The 17,952-nt window shown below is 41.6% G+C and overlaps 1 protein-coding gene across 2 annotated transcripts in view; it reads left to right on the plus strand.

Moving 5' to 3' along the window:
- Positions 1–9,958, plus strand: part of LOC142249301 (beta-1,3-galactosyltransferase 1-like) — a 237,218-nt gene extending 227,260 nt beyond the window's left edge. For both annotated transcript variants that reach the window (XM_075320936.1, XM_075320937.1), the window contains one exon: positions 6,975–9,958. In XM_075320936.1, coding sequence (XP_075177051.1) covers positions 6,975–8,140 — 1,166 coding nt within the window. In that variant the 3' untranslated portion in view covers positions 8,141–9,958. The remainder of the gene's footprint in view (positions 1–6,974) is intronic.
- Positions 9,959–17,952: the final 7,994 nt, after the last annotated feature.

Consider the following 17,952-nt stretch of genomic DNA (forward strand, 5'->3'; position numbering starts at 1 on the left):
ACAACTGGGAGATTCACTCTGTGCACCACGGTTGTTTGGTGGAAAAGCCGAATTAAGATCGAGTAACAGCTTTTGCTGATACTCCTGCATACGTGCGTCCCTTTCTATGGCTGGAATTATGTCACAAAATTTGGACTTTTACCGGGGATCTAATAGTGTGGCAAGCCAGTAGTCATCATCACTTCTAATTTTGACAATACAAGGGTCATGTTGGAGGTAGTGCAGCAAGAAGGCGCTCATGTGTCTTGCGCAGCCATGCGGACCAAGTCCACGCTGTGTTTGTGGCATAGATGTGCTAACCGTTCTTTCTTCCTCTGACATCTCCCCCCAACCTCTTTCAACTGAAATTTGACCAAGGTCTCCCTCATCCGCTGAGTCTTCCATGTCCATGGACAATTCGTCCTCCATTTCTTCATGTTCTCCTGCACCTTCCTCAACATTTCGCCTGCTACCATGTGCCCTTGTTGATCCCTGTCCCCCATGGTCCCATGCTTGCCGACTTGGTGATGAACGTCTGGACCTCGGTGAGGTTGTTGTCCCTTGCGCATATGAATCCTCCTGTAGTTCCTCCCCTTCCTGTTGTCCCACCCCCTGACTCCGAATAGTGTTTACCGTGTGCTCCAGCATGTAAATGACTGGAATTGTCATGCTGATAATGTCATTGTCAGCGCTAAACATATTCGTCACCATGTCGAAACTGTGCAGAAGGGTGCATAGGTCCTTAATCTGAGACCACATCATCAGGGTTATCTGCCCTACCTCTGCATCTCGTTGGCCCAGGCTATACGTCATGACGTATTGCACCAGGGCTCGGCGGTGCTGCCACAGTCGCTGTAACATGTGGAAAGTCGAATTCCAGCGTGTCGGCACATCGCATTTCAGGCGATGAAACGGCAGGCAGAAAGACTTCTGGAGCGATGCAAGTCGCTCAGCTGCGGCGGTTGAACGGCAGAAGTGAGCAGACAGTTTTCGTGCCCTGTTCAGAAGGCCATCTAGGCCTGGATAGTGTGTTAAAATTTGCTGGACAACAAGGTTCAACATGTGAGCCATACAAGGCACGTGTGTCATCTTGCCCAGGCGAAGGGCCGCACCCAGGTTTGCAGCATTGTCGCACACGGCCTTACCAGGCTGCAGGTTGAGTGGAGACAACCATTTACCAAACTCAGTCTCCATAGCTGGCCACAACTCAGCCGCTGTGTGACTCTTATTTCCAAGACATTTCAAGATAAAGACCGCCTGATGCCGTTGCGCTCTGCTTCCAGCATAGTAATGAGGGGTGCGTGATTCCTTCTGCGCAGTTACAACGCTGGTGGCCTGACCAGGCAGGCTTGGGCGGAGGTGGAGGACCCAGACGAGGTTGAGGAGGCAGAAGCAGTGGAGGAACTTGGACAGACAGAGGATTGACGCCCAAGTCGTGGGAATGGCAAGACTTGTGCAGCAGACCCTTCACCATCTATCACCATAGTTACCCAGTGCCCAGTCAGCGACATGTAACGTCCCTGTCCATGCTTACTGTTCCAAGTATCGGTGGTGAAATGCACCCGTTCACACACAGAGTTTCTCAAGGAAGCGGTGATGTTGTGTGCGACATGCTGGGGTAGTGCAGGCACACCTTTCTTAGAGAAGTAGTGGTGACTGGGCATCTGGTACTGGGGTGCAGCGACAGACATAAGGTCTCTAAAATCCTGTGTGTCCACCAGGCAGAAAGGCAGCATTTCGGTAGCCAAGAGCTTACAGAGGGATAAAGTCAATCGCTTAGATTTGTCTTGGGTCGCAGGAAATGGCCTTTTATTAGTCCACAACTAAGGGACAGAGATCTGGCTGCTGTGTGTAGACGGTGGTGAGTAGGGTGTCCCTGGAAAAATGCAGGTTTGTGAGGAAAGTGCAGACGTAGATATGATGTTGCCTTCATCCAACGTTGATGCTATCGATGTCTGAGAGAGCTGTACACACGCACTTGTTTCCCCTTCCAAACCAAATGACGACCTACCAAGCAAACTGCCTGTTGCGGTTACAGTGGTGGAAGTTGTGCATGGAAAACCAGGTGTGACAGCTGTCCCCACAGTCCTAGAAGATGAAGAGCGCGTGGATGCACTGGAAGGGGCAGGCAGTGGATGGTCCGCTCCGCTAGGCCGCATTGCAGCACGATGAGCTTCCCACTGGGACATATGATATTTATTCATGTGACGATTCATGGAAGAAGTTGTCAAACTGCTGAGGTTTTTGCCTCTACTAAGATTCCCGACAAATTTTACAGATCACATGATTTGGGCGATCCTTTGTAAGGTCAAAAAAGGACCAGGTTAGGCAAGGCTTAGAGGACATGAGACCTGCTGAGCCACCCTGACTAGTGCTCAGAGGCAGAGTGGTGGCTGAGGATGCAGTTGTAGACGTGCTTCCAGTACTCCTCCTCTGTCCAGGAAGGCGCAAGGTAACTTCGTCGTCAGTTGCATCCTCCTTCACCGCCTCCATTGACCTCCTCGAGTGCCTGACTGTGGGTTGACAGTAGGTGGGATCTAGAACTTCCTCATCAAGCGCTGTGTTTGCACTCCCCTCACCCTCAGACTGAGCCTCTTCCTGCCCTGAACGAATATTTAAGTTGTCATCCCAATCTGGTATCTGCGTCTTATCATCATCAGTATGTTTCTCATTGTCTATTACAACAGGTGTTACAGTTTGGGAATAAGGGTCAACATTATGCTCAGAAACCTGGTCATCACGGCCTGAATCTGAGTCACAAAGGTTCTGGGCGTCACTGCAGACCATTTCCTGGTCTGTACTCACTGTAGCTTGGGAGCAGACCTCTGATTCCCAGGCTATAGTGTGACTGAACAGCTCTGCAGACTCAGCCATCTCTGTTCCACCATACTGTGCAGGGCGGATGGAGACTTGAGAGCTGGTAGAAAGCAAGTGTGATTGGGATGACAACTCAGAGGACTGGTGTTTTTTGGATGCGGTAGTTGAGGTGGCGGAGAGGGCACTTGTTGGACCACTTGAGCTCCATTCAAGCATTTTCTTTTTTTGGCCATCATCTACCTTTGTTCCAGTTGTTCGTGTCTGTAAAAAAGGGAGCACATTGGATTGTGCACGGTAAGTAGTAGACATCTTACTTTTGCTGGAAGATGGCCTATCTTCAGCAGATGTTAATGGAGCTTTGCCAACTTCCCCACGGACAAACCCTTTTTTTCCTTTGCCAACACGCCTGTTCCCCTTTCCACCAGCATCTGTCATTTTGCCACTCATTTTGATTGCAACAAGATTGTGCACTTAAAATGTGGTAGTAAAAATTGAGAGGTGATTTTAGCGGTGGTCTACCTTTATTGACAGCAGAATAAACAACAATAACTATCCCTGACAATGCAACTATGGCCCTTAAACTGGCATTACAGTTTGCTATTCTAATAGCTTAGTAAAAATGAGTTTGACGGTGCAATGCAGAGGTGCTGCAAATTGCTTGGCACCAGTGGGACACTAATGAAGTCCAACAGCCACTTTTTGGATGCCACTAGGTTTCCTCAGTGTTTGCAATTATAATGACTAAAGGCCCTGTCACACACAGAGATAAATCTTTGGCAGATCTGTGGTTGCAGTGAAATCATGTACATATTGTTCCATTTGAAAACAGCCACAAACCTGACACTGATTCTCCACAATTTCACTGCAACCACAGATCTGCCACAGATTTATCTGTGTGTGTGACAGGGCCTTTAGTAACAATAAGCTTGAGGGTGCAATGCAGAGGTGCTGCAAATAGCTTGGCACCAGTGGGACACTAATGGAAGTCCAACAGCCACTTTTAGGATGCCACTAACTGGCAGCACTCTGCAATTAAAATGGCTTTGCTAAAAAGGGCAGGAGGGTACAGTGGCCGGGTTGTGGGTCAGTGTAGAGGAAAGGAAGCCTCACTTTCTATCCCTCTTATTGGTGAAATGCAGCAAGGAAGTCCCTGAGCTTAGCTACACAGACGCTGTTATCTGTAGCTGTTAAAATCGATTTCCACGGATCTGACTGTCACCTATGGCTCCGAGCCTGCTGTAATTAGCCCTTAAAAGGGCTGAAAGAAACATCTATCCTTATTCTGTATAGCGCTGTGTGTAGAGTGTACACAGCAGGATCGGCAACAGGAGCTGCGCCAGCGGTGACTGACACCCAGACGCAGAAGGCAGATAATGGCGTCCAGATGGGCAGATACCCGTTTTTATAACGCAGGGACATGTGACATGGACAGCCTATGACACATGCCCTTGCTTGTCTGGCAAAAAGTCCACTTAGCTGTGTGTGTGTCTGTGATTGGGTGACATGCTGGCCCGCCTCACTACACGCGCGCTTAGGGAAGGAAGAAAAGAAAAAAAAAAAATGACGATCGCCATTATTCATACAGCAGTGATCTGAACGCGCAGTCCCCGCACACTATACGCTGAAATTTCATAATAGTGTGAGTCACAGAGTGACTTACACTATTACAGCGAAAAGCCAGCTATTAATTAGCTTGGCTTTTGGCTGATCGAGAACGGTTCTCGAACGTAACTCGAGCTAACAAACTTTTAGCAAAAAGCTCGAGTTCTAGTTCTATCTAGAACACCCCTCAAAATCACTCGAACCGCGAACTGGAGAACCACGAACCACGAACCGCGCTCAACTCTACTAGTAAGGCATCTAGACAACATAGCACAGCAAGATAATTTCTATGAACGTTAGGGCCCCTTCACATTGCGTTTTTACCTATGTTCACTAGTCCTGTTGAGCTCCGGAGCAGACGGAGTCAGCGTATGCTCTGTCTTTCACTATTTTTGGGCGTATATGCTTTCTGCAGATTGACTCCCAGATGTAGTCTGCTCCATTATATTCAATGGCACTCTGTCGGCGCATGCGTCCAAAACACGTTTTGCAAGGGGGTTCGGTCGGAAGCTCTGACGGGATTACTGAACATACTGTAGGTAAAAACGCACTGTTAAACCAGCCTTATAGAAACACAGCAGCTTACCCAGTCTAAGCTGCTTCTGAAGTTCAACCAGTAGAACCTTTAAAGTGAAACCACTAATAATGTTTCTTCATGTTAGTAAAGCTTAAGTAAATGTAATGCTAGGTCTACATGGTGACATATGTCACATAATAGTAACTCTTAAGGGTACTTTACACGCTGCGATATTGCTATCGATATTGCTAGCGTGCGTACCCGCCCCCATCGGTTGTGCATCACGGGCAAATCGCTGCGCACAACATCGCTTACACCTGTCACACGGACTTACCTTCCCTGCGATGTCGCTGTGGCCGGCGAACCGCCTCCTTTCTAATGGGGCGGTTCGTACGGCGTCACAGCGACGTCACACGGCATCCATCCAATAGAAGCGGAGGGGCGGAGATGAGCAGGATGAACATCCCGCCTACCTCCTTCCTTCCTCAATGCGGCCGGCAGCAGGTACAAGGTACATAGCGAAGTGTGCTGCCGCAGGTACGACAAACAACGTCGCTACTGAATAGGCAACGATTTTTGGTAAGTGAACAACGTCTCACATACCAACAATTTTTTCCTCTTTTGCGATCGTTTAAGGTCGCTCATATGTGTTACACGCTGCGACGTCGCTAACGATGCCGGATGTGCGTCACAAACACAGTGATCCCGACGATATATCATTAGCGATGTCGCAGCATGTAAATGGCCCTTTAGACAAGTCTTAAAACCCCAAATATATGTGTGACTTGTCTGCAACTTGTTATTGTAGCTACAAATTGACTGACATTTATATTTCAGTACACTATGTGCCCTGACTGTCATTTTTTTTACAAGAAGGCACAATCTGACATCACAAGCTAATTTTATTGCCTTTAGTAGTTGCCATAACTTTTCTAAATATTAACAGCATCTGACTGTCAAACAACTGTAGCAAAAAACACAAACATGTTGTATTTTTATCACATTTTTGCCTTAGATTTCTATATAATTTGCATGAAACTGCAAATTATTGCATGACAGTAAATCACAAGAAAGCAGCAGAAATATTTAATATTAAGTTTCTGTTGCACAAGCAACTTTCCTGGGTGGCCCTAGCCTTACTAATTGAGGGTTTTATAGCCAGTGGCGTAACTAGAGTCCGATGGGCCTCGGTGAAAAATTTGGACCTAACCCCCACATGTTGGTCAGATGTATGTGCCCTTGTTGCTTTCTAAATCCTATAAAGACATGTGTTGCCCCACTCCCTTCATTAGCTAATAATATCCCCCATCTTGTACTAAAATCCCCCATCCTAGGCCCCTTCCTGGTAAATATGTACCCATCCTGGTAAATCTGTTCCTCATCCTGGTATGTATGCCACCCATCCTGATAGATATTTCTCATTTCTCCCTTCCTGGGCTCCTTCCTGGTAAATATGTCCCCCATTCTAGTACATATTCCCCCCCATCCTGTTAAATATCTCCCCCATCCTGTTAAATATGTCCCCCATCCTTGGCCCCTTCCTGGTAAATATGTCCCGAATTCTGGCATATATGTCCTCAACCTTTCTGCACCTTGATAAATATGTCCCCCATCCTGGCATGTATGTCCTTATGCTGGTATATATTATCCCCATCTTGGGTCGCATCCCGGTAAATATGTCTGCCATCCTAGTATATTCTGCTTCTGACACATAAAATAACAAAAACATTATGCTCATCTTCCCTGGTTCCCATGTCACACAGTGTCCTCCTCTGTAGTTGATGCAGTGCCATGCTTCCCCAGTCACGGACACGCTCACGTCAGCTGCTGGCCTCTTTTTGGCTGCCGATATTTTTTGCACTGTAGTGAACCGATGTGCCTCTGCACAGCAATGTATTGCATCTAGATGTATGTCCTTGGATGCACATTCAGCTGAAGTAGCTGGGGGGTTGGTTGGTGTGGCCCCTCCACCCCCAGACCTGGTTGCAGTTGCGACCTCTACGACTGTGACTGGTTATATCATGTGATATTGATATGATATTTCTTTCTTGTTTTTCAGATGGTGTGTTCAAAAGAATAGAAGTCAAGAATTGCAATATGAATTATTTCAGGAAGGCTTTTTTTAAACAGTCACACTGCAGTAAGAAGACTGTTAAACTGCAATTGTTCTTTATTTTGGTTCTTCTCACTTTGACTCTGCTGATTTTAAGTAATTCTATTTGGTATGCACTGAGTTTAGTAAGTCCTGGTCATTTGCAAAGTGGGATTTTTAAATTGTCATGGAACTTTCAAAAAAATGATACAGGAAAAGTGAATGACTTCAACATTGAACAATCACAAAATGAATCAAGAAATCCTTCATCTACTACAATAACTATGGCTAAAATGGCTGACAATGTAGACAAAACACAATATGAGTATATTATCAATGAGCCTGATAAATGCAAGGAACATGTTCCATTTTTAGTTCTGCTTATAACTGTGCAAAGATGGCAGCTAAAAGCTCGTATGGCCATAAGAAAAACATGGGGAAGAGAAGATTTTCTGCCAGGAGTCAATATACTTAGGTTATTTTTCCTCGGTAAAGACCCCAACATGAATAATGAAGAGGAAAATGCTCTTTTAGAAGAAAGTCAAGTATTTCATGACATTATCCAACAGGATTACCTGGACACATACAGAAACCTCACCATTAAGGTACTGATGGGTTTGAACTGGATAACCACATACTGTCCCCACGCTTTATATATAATGAAGACAGACAGCGACATGTTTGTTAATACTGACAATTTAGTCAACAAGCTTCTCCAACCAAATCAAACAGCAAGAAAAGATTATTTCACAGGATGTTTAATGGTTAATGGTTCACCCATTCGAAATGTAAATAGCAAGTGGTATGTCTCACCAGATGAATATCCTGAAGAAAAATATCCTTCTTTTTGTTCTGGGACTGGATACGTGCTCTCAGGTGACCTCTCCCACAAAATAATCAAAATCTTTCCAAATGTTAAATGGGTACACCTGGAGGATGTGTTTATTGGTTTATGCCTTGATAAATTAGGAGTTGAACCAGTGTCTTCACCCCCAAACTCTGAGTTTAATAACTGGAGAGTCATGTATTCAGGCTGCAAATACCACAATATTGTTACATCCCATGAAATGAGTCCTATAGAAATACAGTACTACTGGGGCAAACTACAAGACTCTAAACGTCACTGTTTATAAATCCCTACATATAGGCTTGTAAAAAAAAAAAGTCTGAATTAAAACAAAACATCATCATTAGTGATTGACGAGCATGCTCGGCACTGCTCATTACTCGATCGAGCATCTGTGTACTCGGGTACTCTCAGTGATTAGCCGAGTATCACGGGTCTTCTGTTGTTTCGTCCATAAAACAATGACCAAGATGCACAGGCCTGCTTCACTGTATGATGTGTGCAGGCACCCCAGAGAGACCCATTCACAGTCCCAGAATGGCTCTCACTGGGGGTAAAACTACATTTTCAGTTGTAGTGTGTCAAAAGAAAAAAAACACCCTCCTTCCTGTTGGAAATTCTCTGTTTATGGCTGCCTGTATATGGGCAGAGAGCTGCCCGATCACTGACTTCCATTATAGTGATTACTCGAGTTGAATACTGAAAAAAGGTCAGACCTGCTCGGCTCGAGTAACGAGCACCCGACCAATTTAGTGCCTACTCATCTCTAATCATCATTCAAGGATACTCCAAAATACATTCTTTTCTGTTATGTTTAATTGTTCCGCAATCAATTTCAAAATATTTCTCGTGTCTCTCAAGCATAAGGTTTCTACAAGAGAAATAATGTAATCTGCCTCTGATAAATATCTCATAACATATTTAGAAAATTCAAACTTTCGTTACCTATGTGCATAATAATGTCAATATATAACAAGCTGTGCATTCAATAGTATATTCTATATAGGATCTCCATAGACAGCGCTGGTTCAGGAGCAAGTCTGCACCATACTCGGTAGATGTGGATATGTCACATAGAAAGCAGCTGCCTTTAAGTGCAATTTAACTATTTGAATGCCCCTATCAAACATGGGGTGCAAATAGGTTGTCATGGCATTTGTGGGCCTGTAGAATCCCCCTATGGCTACCATCTTTTTTCTCCTCTGAAGCCTCTGGGCTTTACATCATAATCTCCTTTTGTTTGTTTACTGTAATGCATTGGTATCATAGCTCCCAACCATTGGAGCTGTGTTGATTTGAGGGCTCAGTCCTGCTGCCCCGGCAGTCAGAGCTTTTATCCTGACTTCCTGTCACTGCCGTCACTGGCTAGGTAGCTCCTCCTCCTCCTCGTGTAGGGCCAGAATCTCACCGAATGAGCATAAATTTAATAACAATTCTCTGCTCAGCCCAAAAACTCAAAGTTAGAACCTTCATGTCTGTAGGCAACAGCTATTCTAGTAAGCCACATCCCATATCGTTGAAGATAGAATTGCAAGCAGTGACCTCAGAAGCAGATTATAAAGGTACATAGAGCTACATCTGTACATTTCTGTATATTTTTATGTCACAGTATACAAAAGGTGAAGAAAAAGTTAAGTTGTTTGGTTCCTATAAGGGTTCTCTAACATTTGCGTATAACTTGGATGAGTGCTCTCTGATGTTTTATTGGATAACACTCACTGCAATGTTATACTATGGGACAGTGCCAACTCATGACGATCCAGCATGATAAAAAAATTGTTACATGCTACGATTGGCAGCGTAAATCGGACTCACACCAATTCAAGTTAATGGGTGCATGCAAAACATCGGACTTGACTTGAATGATGTCCATGTGCACTCTGATATATTCTTATACAGTCAAGGGAGAAGATAGAGAAAGACTAAAAAGGCAATAAGGGCTCTGTCAGACGATCATATTTTCAGTCTGACTACTATCCAACAAAACATCGGAAGCACCTGGCTCTATGTTACAGTTGTGCTCAAAAGTTTACATACCCCAGCAGATTTTTTTGCTTTCTTGGCCTTTTCTCAGAGAATATGAATGATAATACAAAAACTTTTTTCCCACTCATGGTTAATGTTTGGGTGAAGCCATTTATTGACAAACTACTGTATTTTCTCTTTTTAAATCATAATGACAACCAAAAGCATCCAAATGACCCTGATCAACAGTTCACATACTCCAGTTCGTAATACCGTGTATTGCCCCTCTAATATCAATGACAGCTTGAAGTCTTTTGTGGAAGTTGTGGATGAGGCTCTTTATTTTTGCAGATAGTAAAGCTGCCCATTCTTCTTGGCAAACAGCCTCCAGTTTCTATACATTCCTGGGCTTTCTTGCATAAAGTGCACACTTGAGGACTCCCCAAAGTAGCTCAGTGAGATTGAGGTCAGGAGACTGAGATGGCTGCTGTGAATGTCAGTTATGCTTTTGCTGCTGTGAAGCTCCCTCTTGTGGCCAGGAATGGTTTGGACAGAGACCAGGTGTGTTGAGCAATGGGCGTTTCCATTGCTAACTCTCTGCTTATTTCAACCCTGGTCTGCTAGCAGGCTTTGCCGGATGTCAGTTCTTTGTTCACCAGCTTGCTTCATCCTGCTCCAGACCACATGTACTCCAGATAAGTGCTTTGCTCTTTATTTGTTGTTTGGTTCTTTTTGCTCTTATCTGAGTTTGTCAGTTTATTTGCATGCAGGGATCTTCTCTCTCAGTTGCTTAGCTGGGAAGCTCCCTGCAGCTATGTTTGGAGTATTGCTCCTATTAGTCCATGTGTTTGTTGCTTCTTGAATTTGTAATGGTTCCTGCTTTCTGTTCATTGGTTTGACAAGAGTGCCTGGTATAGGACGGAGTTCAGATCTAGCAATCTGAGGGCCTTTTTGTATTATCAGGTTTTTGGATTTTTGTAGGGTTTTTCTCTGACCACCATCAGTCCCTTTCCTATCCTGTCCTATTTAGTCAGTAGGGCCTCACCTTTTGCTAATCCTATCATCTGTGTATTGTGTTTTCCTATATCACCGCAGTCTTTGAATGTGGGGGGCTTGCTATTCTTTATCTATTTTCTGAGGCAGAGAGTTATTCATCTTTCCTTCCTTTAGGATAGCTAGTTCTCTGGCTGGGTTTGCGGTGCACAGGATGTTAGTTCACCCCTCGGCTGCTTCTAGTGTTGATAGTTAGTAAGGGGATGGCGGCCAGATTAGTTGCCAATGCTCTTGTCACCTTTTACCAATGATTTATGGTGGTCTTCCATGGTTCCGGATCATAACAGATGGCCACTCCAGAACCTTCACTCTGTTCTGCTGGATCCAATAACAGGTCAACTTGGCCTTGTGTTTTTGATCATTGTTATGTTGGTACATCCAAGTACGACCCATGCGCAGCTTCCGGGCTGATGAGTGGAAATTTGCCTCTATTACTTGCTGATAACGTGCTGCATTCATCTTTGCTTCAACTTTGACCAAGTTTCCTGTGCCTTTGTAGCTCACACATCCCCATATTATCAGCAATAGACTTCCATGCTTTACAGTAGGAATGGTGTTTCTTTCATCCTAGGCCTTGTTGACACCACTCCAAATGTAACGTTTATGGTTGTGGTGAAAACGTTTGATTTTGGTCTCATCCCTCCAAATTACCTTGTTCCAGAAGTTTGGACGCTTGTTTCTGTGCTGTTTTGCGTATTGTAGGCGACATACTGTGTGATATTTGCACAGTAATGGCTTTCTTCTGGTGACTCGACCATGCACCCCATTTTTCTGAAAGTGCCTCCTTATTGTGCATCTTGAAACAGCTACACCGCTAGTTTTCTTTGAGTCCTGTATTTCAGCTGATGTTATTTCTTTGCATCCTGAACAATTTTCCTGGTAGTTGTGGCCAAACCTTTTGTTGGTCTACCTAATCGGGATTTGTTTTTTACAGAGCCCCTGATTTTCCATTTGTTAATCACAGTTTGAACACTGCTGACTGGCAATAACAATTCCTTGGATATCTTTTTGTATCCCTTTCCTTTTTCATACAGTTCAACTATCTTTTCCTGTAGATTCGTTGCCAATTTTTTTGCTTTCCCCATGACTCACAATCCAGAAACGTCAGTGGCTGGATGAAAGATGCAAGAGTGTCTGGATCCCAAAAACTCATTCAGCTTTTATGCACACACTGATTACAAGAAAACAGGTCACAGGTGAGGAAGGATGTTACTTTTATTACCCATTTGTGTCAACTTCTGTGCACGCTACCAGGCCAAAATCACCAGGGTATGTGAACTTTTGATCAGGCTCATTTTGATGTTTTTGGTTATCACTATGATTTAAAAAGAGAAAACACAGTAATTTGACAATAAATGGCTTCACCCAATCACTAACCATGAGTGGAAAAAAAATGTTTTTGTGTTATCATTCATATTTCCGGAAAAACCACAAGAAAGCAAAAAATATGCGGGGGTATGTAACTTAACTTGCCATGAAATAAAGAAGCACTGACACATGAGTTAATTAGAGTTATTGCTCTTAGAATAAGGCAACAGAACACTTTTTTTCAATACGTACACTAAAAAATAGATAAAAATAGTAGTAATAAAAAAATACGCTATATGAGTTTGGTATCACCATAACCATACTGGAGAATCATGATGCCAGGATATTTTAACTGTACATTGAACACCATAAACAATGCTGGAATTACATTTTTGGTACATTGGATAAAGGGGAAAAAAAGTGTTAAATTCCTACCTGCCAAGGCTGATTTGTTTATTATCATACAAGAATAAAAACACAAAATAATAATATTTAAGACTTTTTTTTTGTTATTTTGACTGGAGACTGATAATGTCAAATGGAAAATAACGATATCAAAGCTCTTGATTCAAAATCCATAAGTCAGAGTGAACATGGTGACATGGTTTTAAAAAAGTAACTCGTCATTGATTTTGTGCCTTTTTGTTGTGTATTGCTTCTGTTTTTTGTTTGCATCATATTCATCTTTAAATTTACACTTTTAAAAAATAAAAAAATTAAAAAATGTAAAAAAAATGTGTTTGTCTGTTTTGGTTTTATTTGCTTCACCACTGAGGGTGAGTTTAGGCTTACCACATTATTTCATTTGAACCATCAATTATGACTTTTTGAAAAGTGACATAGTTTGTACTCAAACTGAAATTATTTTATGTACGACAGAAAATTTTGAACAATTTTGCTAAATTTTGTAAAACATGCAACTTTTTGCTCTAGGAGGTCACAAAAAAGTTAGAGGCAAACATTTATAAATTATTATTAATTATCAATTTATAAAAACTCATTAACAACTTAAATGACCGCCGTTATACCTTTTAATGGTTAGATTTATACCTCAATGCCACTTTTTAACAGAGCTGAGAAAAATGTGAATATTGCCCCCACAAGCAAATATCCAGCAAAGGACAGCTGAATATGACAGTTGACAGCCACGAGCATTGACCCTTACCAGTTTTCAAACCAATTGAGGCCAATTATCACCACTGTCAGTTGCAACAGCGGTATATAAGAGGTTAAAAGGGGGTTAAAAGACGCCCTTTGACAGTATTGTCCTCCCGCAATTGTTATCATGGGTGCCAATTGTTGCCATGGTACATTGAGGTCATCTAATGACCCCAGGGTATGGTCGCCTGTTAGATCTTGCTGTGAGCAGGATCGAACAGGCACAGTCAGTGAGCCATTGACAAGTCTCCGACACTTCAGAACAAGAGTCCTGCAATGCTGAGATCAGTTATCAAAGGAAGAAATACTCATGTCCCACAATGGGACTAGAAAAAGTAAAAGAAAAATGTAAAAGAATGTAAAATACACATAAGAAAGCACAAACGTTCACAATTATAATTTTCACATCCAGAATGACCTAAACTATAAAACTGTCATGTTATTTATTTTGTGAAGTGAATCCCATACAAAACAATTATAAAAAAACACACTGAAAATATAGCTTTTTCATCAAACTGAAACTCAGAAAAGTGAATAAAAAGCGATCAAAAGGTCATATGTAATAAAAAAAAACGTCATGAATGAAAACATCAATCCATCCCGCAAATAAATAAGCCCTAATATTGTTCATTATGGAAAAAAAAAGTTACAGCTCTCAGAATATTGGGATACAAAATCAAATTCATTTCTGTAAAATATTGGTTTTAGTATGTAAAAGTAGCAAAGTTTAAAAATAGATATATCTGGTATCGCTGTAATTGAACTGATCCAAAGTATAAACCGGTCTTATTACTTTTACTGCATGATAAACCACTTAAAATATATATTTAAAAGCAAAAAGTGGTAATGCAGAACTTGTGATGTCACGATCATGTGACAGTAATAGGTGGAGCTCAGCATTGGAGAAGTGGTCTGTGCAGGACCTGTGTGATGTTACGAACAAAGTGACCGTAATGGGCAGATTTCAACAAAGAAGTGATGTTGAAGGACCTGTGGCGTAATCAATTCCAATGCTGAGGCGTGACTGAAAGACAAGGTCTTTATTGCATTTACCTAAGCATATAAAGTCTTTTCTTAAGATAAATACATTGTTTGGTTTTTAAAACCATGTTAGTGATGCACATTGCTTCATTTAACCCCTGCACCCCCAGACGATTTTCTATTTTTCCTTTTTGTTCTCCTTTTTCTGAGAGACGTAACTTTTTTATTTTCCTGTCAATTTTGCCGTATTGTCAATTTCTGTCCATTTTGGGCTTGTTTTTTGCAGGATGAGTTTTACTTTGAAATGAATCCACTAGTTTTACCATGTAGTGTACTGAAAAAGGGTAAAAACAAATTCCAAGCACGGAAAATTTGCAAAAAAAGTGCGATTGCATGATTGTTTTAGGATATTTTATTCACAGTGTTCACTATATGGTAAAACTGATGTATCAGTGTGATGTTTCAGGTCGGAACAAGTTCATAGACAACAAACATGTATAGGTTTACTTTCATTTAACCCCTTCACGACCTTGGACGGATCTATCCGTCCAGGATCATGTCCCGTAAAGCCCCGCCCCCTGCCGCGGGCAGGCGGCGTGGATCGGCACACATATCAGCTGTTTTCAACAGCTGACATGTGTGCCTGCTAGCCGCGGGTGGAATCGCTTCCACCCGCGGCCATTAACCCCTTAAATCTTGCTGCCAAAGTCTGGCAGCAAGATTTAAATGCGCGCGGCCATGTTTGTTACTTACCGCCGCCCCCACCGGAAGTCACGTGTGTTATCACGTGACTATCGGTGGTTGCCATCGTAGCACAGGGTCATGTGATGACGCCTGCTGCTACGATGTTTCACTTTCGTTTTCCCTCGGCCGAGAGCAGAGGGAAAACCAAAGTGACTGAATCTGCTGATTACAGCTGTATTGCTCTGATCAGCAGATAGCGATCAGCGATCGGATTGCTGATTGCTATAGCCCTCTAGGGGGACTAGTAAAATAAAAAAAAGTAAAAAAAAAAGTTTTAAAAAATAAAAAAAAACAAAAAACCTAAAAGTTCAAATCACCCCCTTTTCCCCCCATTGAAAATTAAAGGGTTAAAAAATAAATAAATATACACATATTTGGTATCGCCGCGTTCAGAAATGCCAGATCTATCAAAATATAAAATCAATTAATCTGATTGGTAAACGGCGTAGTGGCAAAAAAATTCCAAACGCCAAAATTACGTTTTTTGGTCGCCGCAAGTTTTACGCAAAATGCAATAACAGGCGATCAAAATGTAGCATTTGCGCAAAAATTGTACCTTTATAAACGTCAGCTTGAGACGCAAAAAATAAGCTATCACTGAGCCATAGATCCCAAAAAATAAGAACGCTACGTGTTTCGGAAAATGGCGCAAAATGTGCGCCACTTTTATTGGACAAACTTGTGAATTTTTTTTAACCCCTTAGATACAAGTAAACCTATACCTGTTTGGTGTCTACAAACTCGCAGCGACCTGAGGCATCACATAGATACATCAGTTTTATCATATAGTGAACACGGTGAATAAAACATCCCAAAAACTATTGTGCGATCACACTTTTTTTGCAGTTTTTCCACACTTGGAATTTTTTTGCTGTTTTCCAGTACAATATATGGTAAAACCTGTGGTTTCATTTAAAAGTACAACTCGTCCCGCAAAAAACAAGCCCTCATATGGCAAGATTGACGGAATAATAAAAAAGTTACGGCTCTCGGAAGAAAAGGAGCAAAAAACAAAAACGCAAAAATGGAAAGTGCCCGGGGGCTGAAGGGGTTAAGGGGTTAAAAAAATGCAGAAGTATGTCCAAAAAAAGTAGCGTACTTTTTGCGCCATTTTATGCAACCTGAAGCGTTCTCATTTTTGGGGATCTATGGCTCATTGATGGCTTATTTTTTGCATCTGAAGCTTACATTTTTAACAGTACCATTTTTGCGCTTATACTATCTTTTGTTCACCTGTTATTGCATTTTGCGAACATTTTCAGTGACCAAAAAACGTACGTTTGGAACTTCTTTGCTGCTATGCCATTTACTGATCAGATTAATTGATCTTATATTTTGATAGATCAGGCATTTCTGAACACGGCAATACCAAAAGTGTCTATATTATTTATTTTTTTAACTCTTTATTTTTCAATGGGGCGCATGGGAGTGATTTGAACTTTTAGGTTTTTTATTTTTTAAAACTTTTTTTATTTTACTAGTCTCCCTAGGGGACTATAAGGATCAGCTGTCTGATCTCTCATTCATTTCTCTTGATCACAGCTACACAGCTGTGATGACCAGAAATACTCACCTCTTGTTACAGGCAGCACTCAGCAAGTTGAAATAGGAAGTGAGTTATGTGAGCTACCGGAGTCATCACATGACTCTGTGTTACCATGGCAACTATCTGCTCACAGTAATCATGTCATGGCACCACCGATTAAGCCGGATGAGTAAAGACTTACCGTGACGGGCATTAAATCTGTCTGTCACATTTTGACAGCACAATATAAGGAGTTAACAGGCATGACTGAATTGCGGATCCACCCGTGCCTGTGATGTACATGGCAGCTGTTCAAATCAGCCACCAGCTGCCCACAACAGCCGCAAGTGATTACAACTATTTGCCTTAGGACGTAATTTTACGGCCCTCGGTCGTTAAGAGGTAAAAATACATTGGGGTGGTTTAATATCAAAAAATGACATGACAGGTTCCCTTTAAATACTTTTAATGTACCTAATGGCACCAATGCTCTGAGGTGCATCCAAAATGTAGAGTAGAGAAATTCATCAGGTTAGTTGTTCCATGCACTGCATGCGTGTATAACAAAAAAATAATGATACCTTTAAATCTACCTAGAGGGTAACACAAAGATGTAACTAAAAATATCCAATATAAAACAATTTGGTAAGAGAACTTGAGCAATTTAATGTTGCGTGCTAAGTAATCTCCAGAAAGGACACTATGTTTATCCGTCTCAATCAGTAGATTCCATCAAAAACATTATGCCATTTCTCAAAATACCCTCAGGGTCAGATACACCAAGGCATTGGCTCATTTTTAATAGAACACACATTTGTAATTATTTGCAGTTATTTGTTTTGGCACTAGTGCACAAGTAAAACATTATAGGAATTTTAGATTATAATATTAAAAGTTAAATTTTAGCAATACTTCAACCTCATGCATACCGCGAATTTATTAGTAGTTTTGGAGATAAAAGATATTAATCACGGTGAATAAATTCATCACAACTTCATTTATATGTAATCGGATTATTTTTTTCATTTATAAGATTCTATAAATAATTTATTTATTTGTTTATTTCCATAAGCACATATCAGCCATTTTGGGATTAAGTATTGTGAATTACTACATTGTAAGCAGTTGCAGTCATATTCCATTGCTTGATTTTTCATTATATCTTTAACTGTACTTCCATTTATACTACGATTATCAAAAATTCTCTGTTACCACAAATACTTAATGCTGCTAAAATAGTCATAACAAGACATTGGAAGAGTGAAGAGCCACCCTCATTTAAAGAATGGATCAGAGAGACAGTTCAGACAGGTACACTTGAAAAAATCAGACTGTCAAAAATCAAACATGGAAAAGATTTAAAT

The sequence above is a fragment of the Anomaloglossus baeobatrachus genome, chromosome 8 (assembly GCF_048569485.1).
Source record: "Anomaloglossus baeobatrachus isolate aAnoBae1 chromosome 8, aAnoBae1.hap1, whole genome shotgun sequence".
NCBI classification, from domain to species: domain Eukaryota; kingdom Metazoa; phylum Chordata; class Amphibia; order Anura; family Aromobatidae; genus Anomaloglossus; species Anomaloglossus baeobatrachus.